The sequence below is a fragment of the Barbus barbus genome (assembly GCF_936440315.1).
Source record: "Barbus barbus genome assembly, chromosome: 29".
Lineage (NCBI taxonomy): Eukaryota > Metazoa > Chordata > Actinopteri > Cypriniformes > Cyprinidae > Barbus > Barbus barbus.
This window is the reverse complement of record NC_136757.1, coordinates 30523040-30536095: the sequence shown is the minus strand read 5'-3', so window position 1 is coordinate 30536095 and position 13056 is coordinate 30523040. Positions and strand designations below refer to the sequence as shown.

General features: G+C 37.0%; 1 protein-coding gene across 1 annotated transcript in view; it reads left to right on the top strand.

Moving 5' to 3' along the window:
- The first annotated feature begins 6728 nt into the window (after window positions 1-6728).
- LOC306849525 (COMM domain-containing protein 10-like) overlaps window positions 6729-13056 on the top strand; it is a 30775-nt gene continuing 24447 nt past the window's right edge. Inside the window, exons 1-2 of the mRNA XM_079384626.1 lie at window positions 6729-6893; window positions 12898-12988. Coding sequence (XP_079240752.1) covers window positions 6865-6893; window positions 12898-12988 — 120 coding nt within the window. The 5' untranslated portion in view covers window positions 6729-6864. The remainder of the gene's footprint in view (window positions 6894-12897; window positions 12989-13056) is intronic.

The window sequence follows — 13056 nt, the reverse complement described above, 5'->3', positions numbered from 1 at the left end:
AAAGAACATTCTTTAAGGCAGAATAAAACGGACTTACTCTTATTCATCTTTAAACCAGAGACCTTAGAAAATTCATCTATACAATTTATAGCACTCTCCACTTCTTCACTATTTTGGACAAAAATTGTGGTGTCATCTGCTAACTGACTGAGTTTAATCTCTTTGTCAAACACTGAGATTCCATGAAAACTAGCTTTTTTGATATGAGTGGCCATCACTTGCACAGCTAATAAAAAAAGAAGAGGCGATATAGGGCACCCTTGCCTTATCCCTCGGCCCATATTAAATCTCGGACAGGTACCATGAGTTAATTGGACTGAGCTATTACAACCATTATAAAGAGTTTGAATTGCTTTTTGAAAAAACATACCAAAGCCAAAAAAATCTATAACTTTGAACATAAAAGAATGTTCAACAGTATCAAACGCTTTATAAAAGTCGATAAATAATATTAAACTATCATCTGATATAAAATGTCTGTAATCAATTAAATCAAGAATTAATCTAATATTATTTCCAATATAGCGTCCTTTCAAAAAACCTGATTGTTCTTCATCAATTATCATTTTTAGACATTTTTTAAGTCTTTTTGCAAATATATGTGAATAAATTTTGGTGTCGTTGTTTAATAAACTAATTGGTCTCCAATTTTCTAAATATAATTTATCTTTGTTAGGTTTCGGTATAAGTGTAATTACTCCTTGTTTTAGTGAAGAAGGGAGTTCTCCAAAATCAACTGATTCTTTAAAAACAAAATTACTTCAGCAGAAGGGAATTTTGAGTGTAAACGATTAATATGTCCCTCAATATCCTGAAAGATTAATCCATTCATTGTTTTATTGTTGGTGGCATAAATGTTTACGATGATAAATTTAACCTGATTTATTTCAACAAGAATAATGATCCAACGACCTTGATCATCTGTCTTGTGACTTATTACCTTCCCTGAAAACTTATCCTTTAAAATAGCGACACCTGCTGTTCTATTTGAAACACCAAAAGAAAACCACATGTCAGAACCCCACTGACTTTTCCAAAATAATACATCTTCTTTGCAGGCACGAGTTTCAACTGTAGGAGTGAGTTTCGCTAATAAGTCTTTTTCCTGTTGCTCTTTGGAGTTCAGTATCCATCTCTTCAGGGGCTGACATGTCCATGATAACTTACAGACAGTTCTACTCGAGTAAAAGACACGGAGCTTGTATTCACTGACTGTAATACTGTCTAAAAAACCAATAATACGTGTGACTTATTTCTTACATCAGCTTTTGCAAGATATACCCGAGGTTATTTTAAGCGCTATAACATGTGCGTCTATTCAAGCCGCCATCTTGGCTCGCCCCCCGACAGTATTTAACTTTTTTTTTTTTTTTTTTTTTTTTTTTTTTTTTTTTTTTTTTATTAAATTCTTGCTCAGAAATACAAATGTAACAGAACATATGCCAAGGCAAACATCCAGGGGTTCAAGGGTAGCCAAACAATACATAGCGATTACAAATCATAAGAGAAAGAATAAAGAAAAAAAGTAAAAATAAATGAAAAATAAATAAAGGAGATAAATAAATGAGAAAAAATAAGACATAAAATAGATAAACAGATCACATAACAACTAATATACTCTTTTCTCACAACATAAATAAACAAATACAAATTATACAAAAACACCAAAAAGTGAGCATACATTTAAAGTTTTAATTGCCTTTTTGTTATAGGAGGTAGATAAAGATTTAATATAAATTTTAATATCTTCTTGAAAATAAGAAAAGTTTGGGGTAACTTTCATGACCTTGCATTTGTGGATAAAAAACTTTGCAAGCAAAATAATTAAATTGCAGAGAAAGTAAGCATTTCTATATTGCTTCTCAAAAGTGAAAATTCCAAACAAAACATCCTTAAAGAAAAGCTCAAAGTCATTGTGTATGAAATTTACAATGAACTGGCAAATGTCTTGCCAAAGTTTTCTTGTATGAACACAATGCCAAAAAAGATGCAAGACAGTCTCTGGTTGCGAGTCACAAAAAGTACAGTTCACATCTATGCTTAGATTGAATTTTGACACAATAAAGGTTTTAACAGGATAGTACTGATGAATAAGCTTAAAAGAAATCTCTTTAACCTTATTTACCAATAAATACTTGTTAGGAAGCGTCCAAACCTTTTTCCACAAAATATTTTCCACTGATCTATTCCATTTTGAAACAGCTTGAGGAGTGGAAACAAAATCATTAAGAAAAAGAAAGCGAATATTTCTGTTATTTTTCAAAGTAGATTTAAAACATATCCCACCTACGTATGTGTCAACTGGGTTTGGAAGAGGCATTTCAGAACTTGTCAAAGCACTGTTATAGCCCTTAAATAACATAATTACACCATTCGGAATAGCACCAAATACAGTGGCAAACTGTTTTGGCGTAACAGGAAAATTATAGTGAGAAAGAAATTCTTGATAAGTAAACAAGTAACCATTCTGATGAAATAACTGACTAACCCGATTGTTACCATTCTTAAACCAGTTCTCAAAAAATAGGGACTTATGCTTATAACATATATTCTTATTATTCCAAATGAAGTAACTAGTTGGAGAAAAATTGTGCTTGAAGATCATAGACCATGCTAAAAGTGCTTGTTTGTGGAAATTAGAAAGAGCAACAGGGATCTTCTCAATACTGTAGTTACATAGCAATAGAAATTTCAAGCCTCCCAACTGTGAAAAGACATAATCTGGTATAATATTCCAAATACTGGATGTGTTTTTCAAGTAATTCCTCAACCAGTTAATCTTAAAGGTATTATTTAACGTTGCAAAATCAACAAAATTAAGACCACCGTTACTATAACTGTTGGATAAAACAGATTTCTTGACATAATGAGTCTTATTTTTCCATACAAAGTTACATAATTGTTGATCAATCTTTTTACATATTACTTTATCAGGTTCTAAAGAGATGGCTGCATATGTTAGACGTGAAATGCCTTCAGCCTTAGAGAGGAGAATCCTTCCTTTTAGAGATAAGTCTCTCTGAAGCCACTGATTGAATTTTCTTTTAGTTTTCTCTAAGATAGACAAGAAGTTTAAATTGCACCTAAGTTTTGGATTTTTGGATATTACTATTCCAAGGTAGGTAATTGTCTCTTTGACTTGGATATTACATACACTGGAAAGAGAGAGTTGTTTAACTGGCAATAATTCACATTTGTGCAAATTAAGAAGAAGCCCAGAAGCATTGGAGAACAATTTAATAGTATTAAGAGCTAAGGGAATCTGGTCTGAATTTTTAAGGAAAAGGGTAGTATCATCAGCCAATTGGCTGATGATGATCTCCTTTCCCATGACACTAATCCCTTGCAAAGTACTATTCTTAATGTGATTGGCTAATAATTGAGTAGTCAAAAGAAATAAATATGGCGAAATGGGGCAGCCCTGGCGTATTCCCCGTTGCAGATCAAATCTTGGAGAGGTACCGTATTTAAGCTTAATTGAGGAATTACCACGAGCATATAAAGTTTTAACAGTTTTAATGAACAGGTCTCCAAAACCAAATTTTTCTAACGTTTTGAATATAAAGCCATGTTCTATAGAATCGAAGGCTTTGTAAAAGTCCAGAAAAAGCATATAACTGTCATCCTTCACTAACTCTGAATAATCTAACAAATCAAGAACCAACCGAATATTGTTTGAGATGTGTCTGTTTTTTAGAAAGCCTGATTGTGTTTCATCTATTATGTCCTGTAAAATAATTTTTAAACGTTTTGCAAAGATTGTAGCAATAATTTTATAGTCGCAATTTAAAAGACTGATTGGACGCCAATTGTCTATTAGTAATAAGTCTTTTTTAGGCTTGGGGATGAGAGTTATTAAACTTTGAGTTAGGGTAGGTGGGAGAGACTCCACCCTAATGCTTTCGTATATAACTTCTAATAAAAAAGGGGCCAAATCTTTTGCAAATTTTTGGTAAAATTCCGAAGTAAGGCCGTCTATGCCTGGCGATTTATTAACCTTTAAAAATTGGATTGATTCAAGGACCTCAGCTAATGTGATGGGACGATCACAAAAATCTTTATCAGGATCACTAATATAGTTTATATTATCTATAGAGTCCATAAAGGATATAGTGCTGTCATAAGAGAACTGACTGCTATAAAGATTCTTATAGAATTCAGAACAATGTTTGGCAATTTCTTTTGGGTCTTCAGAGATAGAGTTACCTATTTTCAACTGATGTATATTATTTTTAGTTAGAGATTTTTCCAACCTAAAAAAGTAAGCCGAATTTTGTTCTCCTTCTTCAAGCCAGCGTCTTCTGGACCTTACAAAAGCACCTTCAGCTTTTAGTTTATAAAGTTCATCCAATTTGTACTGACACTCAACAAGACTGTTACTTTCTTCCACAGATAAGCTATCAGGACTTTTAGATGACAGGTATGCAATGGTGGAAATTATGTTCTCTTCTTGTGCTCTGTTGAGTTTAGCAATATTACTACAATAACTTCTGAAAAACTTGCCCAATTCAAATTTAAGCAACTCCCAATGTTTCCCATAAATCCTTTCTGCTTTAGCTTTAGTCCAGAATAAATGAATTAACTCCTTTACCTTAAGAGTAACAGTTTCATGCTTAAGTACAGAGCTATTAAGTTTCCAGTAAGAGTTATGAATTTTAGAAGTAGACATTGGTAGTAAATCAATATGGATACGTATTGCTTTGTGATCAGTTAACGGGGTAGATAAAATATCAGTATTCAGATTGTCTTCAAGTGTACGGGAAACTAACCATAAATCTATTCTCGATTGCTTAGACCTTGAGTTATTACACCAGGTAAAGGCTCTGGTGTGAGGATGCTTAACTCTCCATGCATCAATCAGATCAAATCTTTGCATTAACATTTTTAGCTTTATATTCGTATTAGTACAAGAACCAGGAGGCCATCTGTCAATCAAATTATCTAATGTGATATTAAAGTCACCACCTAAGAGTATATGTGCATCAGGGTATTTAGCTAACCAATGAACAATTTTTTCTTCTAACTTATCAAAAAGAACATCATTCTCTGTTTTTAAATTGTACCCATAGATATTCATAACAATGAAATTAAAGTTCTGAATTTGAATAACATGACAAATAAAATGTCCATTGGTATCAAAGTCTGTATAAGGAAGTTTGCCAGCAAATAAGTTTTTGAGTGTACAAACACCCGCTGACCGTTGAGAAGCATGAGAACAAAAAATGTCATTTCCCCACTGGGATTTCCAAAAAGGCACATCCTCAGAGATGCTGTGAGTCTCTTGAAGAAAACAAAAGTCTGTTTTATATTGTTTGGCAAATAAAAAAATGGCTTTCCGTTTTAAACTGTTCCTTAGTCCCCTGGCATTGAGAGAAGTTATAGATAAAGACATCAAAATAACAAGATTTGGAAAAAATAAAAAAATAAATCACTTGAACAAGTTCCTTAGAACAAAAGCTTAAAGACAGCTATAAACTGTGGTGAGAACATAGTGCTGCGTCAACTATGACTGCTTTGGACATTAACGGACGAAGAGCCCAAGAAATAAACTATTTGTTTCTAAAGAAGAAAAAAAAAAGTATATATATATATATATATACTATGTATATATACGTACATAAACATGAAACCTTATTTCAAAAATGAGATTAATCAGCCTGATGGAAAAATCTCCTTTTTCTCCACGAAAGCACGACCGGCTACAAAATAGGCAATTTTTCCTGCTTTACGTGCCTCATCTACTAGTGGCCACAACTTCATCCTGCTTTCTCTGTCGGCCTTACAGAGATCCTCTCTGAAACGCAGACCTTTTTCCCGTAGATATGCGGAATTTTTGGCTGCCGCCCATACTGCTGCTCGGAGTGTACGCGAGGAGAACTGGATGATTATACCACGGGTATAATTCACTTTCTTCATTCCAACACGATGCACTGTGTCAATCACATCCGGAAGACGATCACTGTGTTCTGGCAGTAAATTCTGACAGATGCGAATCACTTCTTTCCTCACATTCTTCTCATCGATGTTTTCTGGCACGCCCTGTAATTTCAGATTCCATCGTCTAGAGTACCGCTCCAATTCAGTGATGCGTGACTCCAAGACGTCGATTCGATTACTCTCCTTCAAAAGTGATGACTCGACCTGGGAAACTTTGGTCTTCACTTCATTCACATCTTCACATACAGAGTTCAGCTTTTCTTTCAAACCAGCAATGTGAGAAGTATTCGCCGCAACCATTGACTCCAGTTTATCAGACCTCATGTTGATTAGCTCAGAAAGTTTCGTGATAATGTCGTCAGCGGACTCACCACGTCCTTTTTTGTGAGGAGGCTTCAGAGGAGTTGAAGGAAGCGAGGGAAAATCTTCTACTGACAACACCGAAATTTCCATCTTCTCTTCAGACTTATAGTAGTCGTGACAACTGTCAATTAAAACGTTGCAGGCAGTTTCAGAGTTAGCTCTCGTCTCCTTGTCAGCAGCCATTTCTTTCTTCTTCGTCACAGAATTCTTTCTTTTCTTATCAGCTGACATGTTTCTGAACAGAGTGTGGTACACGAGTAACACTTAACATCCAAATAAAGCGTAAATTGATAAAGAAATGTCCGTTTTATTCCTCAGATTCAACTTTGTTGATGAGCGCTATAACTCAACACCTGTGCTCACGGCGCCATCTTGCGCGCCAGCGACAGTATTTAACTACACGTTCGCATTTCATCACGCGTGACGTCACTCCGGTTATTACGTGCGACGCTGAGCGCGGTGGGCGTGTCGACGCGCTGACGTCACGCGTCACGTGCTCTTGCGCCAGGAAGCGACTGTATTTATGTTTGGACGCGAAAAGAAACAAAACGATCGGATTTAACGATGAGTTCAATAATCGCAGAAACACCGAGGTAAACACTGACATTTATCAATAACTAACTAATAATTTATACACGAGAGTCAGAGCTGGGTAATTACTGCACTCCGTTAATGAGCCCAAATTACCTTGTAGTTAATTACAAACGCATTTTAAGTAATATTAGCTACTTTCAGATTACAGAACTTCAGACTCTTGTAGCATATTGATATAAAAATGCAAAGAGAAATATATTAAATATATTCCATTTGCGGTCATCACAATATAATGTGCATTAAACATTATTACGTCAAGGTTTCTCAAACTGGTGGAGTTTATGAGTTAAATGACAACTAATAATTTATTAAATCATAAAAATATTAAGTTAAGACAAATAATTTTAAAATGAATCAAAATAAAACACTTAAAAATGAAATGTTATTTGTTTACCTGCACGTCACGTGACCATAACATCATCAGAGAACCAATGAACAGCCAGATATGGTCTTTAATTAGTTTAAAATCTCAGGTGTACTTCAAATACAAATATATGAGGAAGAGGATCAGCTGACAGACAAGCAGGAGATGTTGTGCATTTGAATGTGTTTGAGAGACAGAGTAATGTCTCTATGAGTGAGAAGCTCCTCATGACTGATCTCTGACTGAATCTGCTCTAAACTCAACTCTGTGTCATTCAGAGAGGAGCATTAAAGCATTAGGGACTCAGTCAGTTATAGTCTGATTACTGCGCTGCTCAGAGACACCTCCAGCAAATTAGGAAAACATCTTCAGTTTGACAGCACTTTGATTAGTTTTGGCATATTGATTATTATTTATGTAACCACAGTTGTGTAAATACATGGTTAAACTCTGCTTAGTGTAGTAAATACATGGTTAAACTCTGCTTAGTGTAGTAAATACATGGTTAAACTCTGCTTAGTGTAGTAAATACATGGTTAAACTCTGCTTAGTGTAGTAAATACATGGTTAAACTCTGCTTAGTGTAGTAAATACATGGTTAATTTGTGCATGGTTACCTATAACTGTAGTAAGCATTTTCTGTTTTCATTTATTATTTATATAATAAATGTATTTATTAATTAATCAATTTTAATAAATGATTCTCTCAGTGTTTCTGTCTTGTTTTCTAGAATAAATATCTAAATATTCTTGAATCAAGATGCATTTACTGGACAAGTATTATGTCTTGTTATCTGTAAAAAAATATATACAAATGTTGTGAGTTTTTGCTTAAAACAAGCAGAAATATCTGACAATGAGGTAAGAATAATAATCTTGTTTAGCCTTTGAATTAAGATGATTTTTCTTACCCCATTGGTAGATATTTTGATTATTTTTTTTCAGAAAACGACAGAAACAATAAGAGAATAATTTTTTGCTGTGTATAAGCTATGGTTGATTTTTGTTGAGGAAGTTACGGTAACTGTATTTCGTCTGCTTATTTACGCTAATATCCAAAAAAATAAAAAATAAAATAAAGCTATAAGGAATCGTATGAGCAGGATGTTAAAATAAACAAAAATCTCACCTTTCAGAGCAAACCCTCATAAATATGTCCCAGCCGTGTTTGTCACTTTGTGGTTCCCTTAAACATTTCCGATGTGATCCGTGCCTATTTGCAGCGCGCTTCTTTATTTGTTTGTGTTTGCAGCGCGCTTCTTTATTTGTTTGTGTTTGCAGCGCGCTTCTTTATTTGTTTGTGTTTGCAGCGCGCTTCTTTATTTGTTTGTGTTTGCAGCGCGCTTCTTTCTTTGTTTGTGTTTGCAGCGCGCTTCTTTCTTTGTTTGTGTTTGCAGCGCGCTTCTTTATTTGTTTGTGTTTGCAGCGCGCTTCTTTATTTGTTTGTGTTTGCAGCGCGCTTCTTTATTTGTTTGTGTTTGCAGCGCGCTTCTTTCTTTGTTTGTGTTTGCAGCGCGCTTCTTTATTTGTTTGTGTTTGCAGCGCGCGTCTTTATTTGTTTGTGTTTGCAGCGCGCTTCTTTCTTTGTTTGTGTTTGCAGCGCGCTTCTTTCTTTGTTTGTGTTTGCAGCGCGCTTCTTTATTTGTTTGTGTTTGCAGCGCGCTTCTTTATTTGTTTGTGTTTGCAGCGCGCTTCTTTCTTTGTTTGTGTTTGCAGCGCGCTTCTTTCTTTGTTTGTGTTTGTAGCGCGCTTCTTTATTTGTTTGTGTTTGCAGCGCGCTTCTTTATTTGTTTGTGTTTGCAGCGCGCTTCTTTATTTGTTTGTGTTTGCAGCGCGCTTCTTTATTTGTTTGTGTTTGCAGCGCGCTTCTTTAGTTGTTTGTGTTTGCAGCGCGCTTCTTTAGTTGTTTGTGTTTGCAGCGCGCTTCTTTATTTGTTTGTGTTTGCAGCGCGCTTCTTTCTTTGTTTGTGTTTGCAGCGCGCTTCTTTATTTGTTTGTGTTTGCAGCGCGCTTCTTTATTTGTTTGTGTTTGCAGCGCGCTTCTTTAGTTGTTTCTGTTTGCAGCGCGCTTCTTTATTTGTTTGTGTTTGCAGCGCGCTTCTTTATTTGTTTGTGTTTGCAGCGCGCTTCTTTATTTGTTTGTGTTTGCAGCGCGCTTCTTTATTTGTTTGTGTTTGCAGCGCGCTTCTTTAGTTGTTTGTGTTTGCAGCGCGCTTCTTTAGTTGTTTGTGTTTGCAGCGCGCTTCTTTATTTGTTTGTGTTTGCAGCGCGCTTCTTTATTTGTTTGTGTTTGCAGCGCGCTTCTTTATTTGTTTGTGTTTGCAGCGCGCTTCTTTATTTGTTTGTGTTTGCAGCGCGCTTCTTTATTTGTTTGTGTTTGCAGCGCGCTTCTTTATTTGTTTGTGTTTGCAGCGCGCTTCTTTATTTGTTTGTGTTTGCAGCGCGCTTCTTTATTTGTTTGTGTTTGCAGCGCGCTTCTTTATTTGTTTCTGTTTGCAGCGCGCTTCTTTATTTGTTTCTGTTTGCAGCGCGCTTCTTTATTTGTTTGTGTTTGCAGCGCGCTTCTTTATTTGTTTGTGTTTGCAGCGCGCTTCTTTATTTGTTTGTGTTTGCAGCGCGCTTCTTTATTTGTTTCTGTTTGCAGCGCGCTTCTTTATTTGTTTCTGTTTGCAGCGCGCTTCTTTAGTTGTTTCTGTTTGCAGCGCGCTTCTTTATTTGTTTGTGTTTGCAGCGCGCTTCTTTCTTTGTTTGTGTTTGCAGCGCGCTTCTTTATTTGTTTGTGTTTGCAGCGCGCTTCTTTAGTTGTTTCTGTTTGCAGCGCGCTTCTTTATTTGTTTGTGTTTGCAGCGCGCTTCTTTCTTTGTTTGTGTTTGCAGCGCGCTTCTTTATTTGTTTGTGTTTGCAGCGCGCTTCTTTATTTGTTTGTGTTTGCAGCGCGCTTCTTTCTTTGTTTGTGTTTGCAGCGCGCTTCTTTCTTTGTTTGTGTTTGCAGCGCGCTTCTTTATTTGTTTGTGTTTGCAGCGCGCTTCTTTATTTGTTTGTGTTTGCAGCGCGCTTCTTTATTTGTTTGTGTTTGCAGCGCGCTTCTTTATTTGTTTGTGTTTGCAGCGCGCTTCTTTAGTTGTTTCTGTTTGCAGCGCGCTTCTTTATTTGTTTGTGTTTGCAGCGCGCTTCTTTATTTGTTTGTGTTTGCAGCGCGCTTCTTTATTTGTTTGTGTTTGCAGCGCGCTTCTTTATTTGTTTGTGTTTGCAGCGCGCTTCTTTAGTTGTTTGTGTTTGCAGCGCGCTTCTTTAGTTGTTTGTGTTTGCAGCGCGCTTCTTTATTTGTTTGTGTTTGCAGCGCGCTTCTTTATTTGTTTGTGTTTGCAGCGCGCTTCTTTATTTGTTTGTGTTTGCAGCGCGCTTCTTTATTTGTTTGTGTTTGCAGCGCGCTTCTTTATTTGTTTGTGTTTGCAGCGCGCTTCTTTATTTGTTTGTGTTTGCAGCGCGCTTCTTTATTTGTTTGTGTTTGCAGCGCGCTTCTTTATTTGTTTGTGTTTGCAGCGCGCTTCTTTATTTGTTTCTGTTTGCAGCGCGCTTCTTTATTTGTTTGTGTTTGCAGCGCGCTTCTTTATTTGTTTGTGTTTGCAGCGCGCTTCTTTATTTGTTTGTGTTTGCAGCGCGCTTCTTTATTTGTTTGTGTTTGCAGCGCGCTTCTTTATTTGTTTCTGTTTGCAGCGCGCTTCTTTAGTTGTTTCTGTTTGCAGCGCGCTTCTTTATTTGTTTGTGTTTGCAGCGCGCTTCTTTATTTGTTTGTGTTTGCAGCGCGCTTCTTTATTTGTTTGTGTTTGCAGCGCGCTTCTTTATTTGTTTGTGTTTGCAGCGCGCTTTATTTGTTTCTGTTTGCAGCGCGCTTCTTTATTTGTTTGTGTTTGCAGCGCGCTTTATTTGTTTGTGTTTGCAGCGCGCTTCTTTATTTGTTTGTGTTTGCAGCGCGCTTCTTTATTTGTTTGTGTTTGCAGCGCGCTTTATTTGTTTCTGTTTGCAGCGCGCTTCTTTATTTGTTTGTGTTTGCAGCGCGCTTTATTTGTTTCTGTTTGCAGCGCGCTTCTTTATTTGTTTGTGTTTGCAGCGCGCTTTAGTTGTTTGTGTTTGCAGCGCGCTTTATTTGTTTGTGTTTGCAGCGCGCTTCTTTCTTTGTTTGTGTTTGCAGCGCGCTTCTTTATTTGTTTGTGTTTGCAGCGCGCTTCTTTATTTGTTTGTGTTTGCAGCGCGCTTCTTTATTTGTTTCTGTTTGCAGCGCGCTTCTTTATTTGTTTGTGTTTGCAGCGCGCTTCTTTAGTTGTTTGTGTTTGCAGCGCGCTTCTTTAGTTGTTTCTGTTTGCAGCGCGCTTCTTTATTTGTTTGTGTTTGCAGCGCGCTTCTTTATTTGTTTGTGTTTGCAGCGCGCTTCTTTATTTGTTTGTGTTTGCAGCGCGCTTCTTTATTTGTTTCTGTTTGCAGCGCGCTTCTTTATTTGTTTGTGTTTGCAGCGCGCTTCTTTAGTTGTTTGTGTTTGCAGCGCGCTTCTTTAGTTGTTTCTGTTTGCAGCGCGCTTCTTTATTTGTTTCTGTTTGCAGCGCGCTTCTTTATTTGTTTGTGTTTGCAGCGCGCTTCTTTCTTTGTTTGTGTTTGCAGCGCGCTTCTTTAGTTGTTTGTGTTTGCAGCGCGCTTCTTTATTTGTTTGTGTTTGCAGCGCGCTTCTTTATTTGTTTCTGTTTGCAGCGCGCTTCTTTAGTTGTTTCTGTTTGCAGCGCGCTTCTTTATTTGTTTGTGTTTGCAGCGCGCTTCTTTAGTTGTTTGTGTTTGCAGCGCGCTTCTTTAGTTGTTTGTGTTTGCAGCGCGCTTCTTTATTTGTTTGTGTTTGCAGCGCGCTTCTTTATTTGTTTGTGTTTGCAGCGCGCTTCTTTAGTTGTTTGTGTTTGCAGCGCGCTTCTTTAGTTGTTTGTGTTTGCAGCGCGCTTCTTTATTTGTTTCTGTTTGCAGCGCGCTTCTTTATTTGTTTGTGTTTGCAGCGCGCTTCTTTAGTTGTTTCTGTTTGCAGCGCGCTTCTTTATTTGTTTGTGTTTGCAGCGCGCTTCTTTAGTTGTTTCTGTTTGCAGCGCGCTTCTTTATTTGTTTGTGTTTGCAGCGCGCTTCTTTAGTTGTTTGTGTTTGCAGCGCGCTTCTTTATTTGTTTGTGTTTGCAGCGCGCTTCTTTAGTTGTTTGTGTTTGCAGCGCGCTTCTTTAGTTGTTTGTGTTTGCAGCGCGCTTCTTTATTTGTTTGTGTTTGCAGCGCGCTTCTTTATTTGTTTGTGTTTGCAGCGCGCTTCTTTAGTTGTTTGTGTTTGCAGCGCGCTTCTTTATTTGTTTGTGTTTGCAGCGCGCTTCTTTAGTTGTTTGTGTTTGCAGCGCATGTGGTTTCATCAATTTGAAAACACGCACTGCAAATACAAACAAATAAATCATTCTTAATTTGCTTGTTTTTTTATTTGTAGTGCATTGAGCTCTCTCGGCCACCGTAGATTACAAGTATTTTAAAATGTAATTTTTGTAATCTGATTACATAATCCAGATCACATGTAACGATCTGAGTATATTCTCTGTCTCTGCTGATGATCTGCTGTCTGTGCTCCTGCAGCATTAAAGAAGCCGTGATCCACATCAACTCCATCGACAGCAGCAAGTTCTCCAGACTTCTGTCCCGCATTCTGCAGAAGCTCCACCTGAAGGTGTGTGTGAGAGTGTGTGAGAGTGTGTGTGAGTGTGTGTGTGTGTGTGAGTGAGTGATGCTGATGCT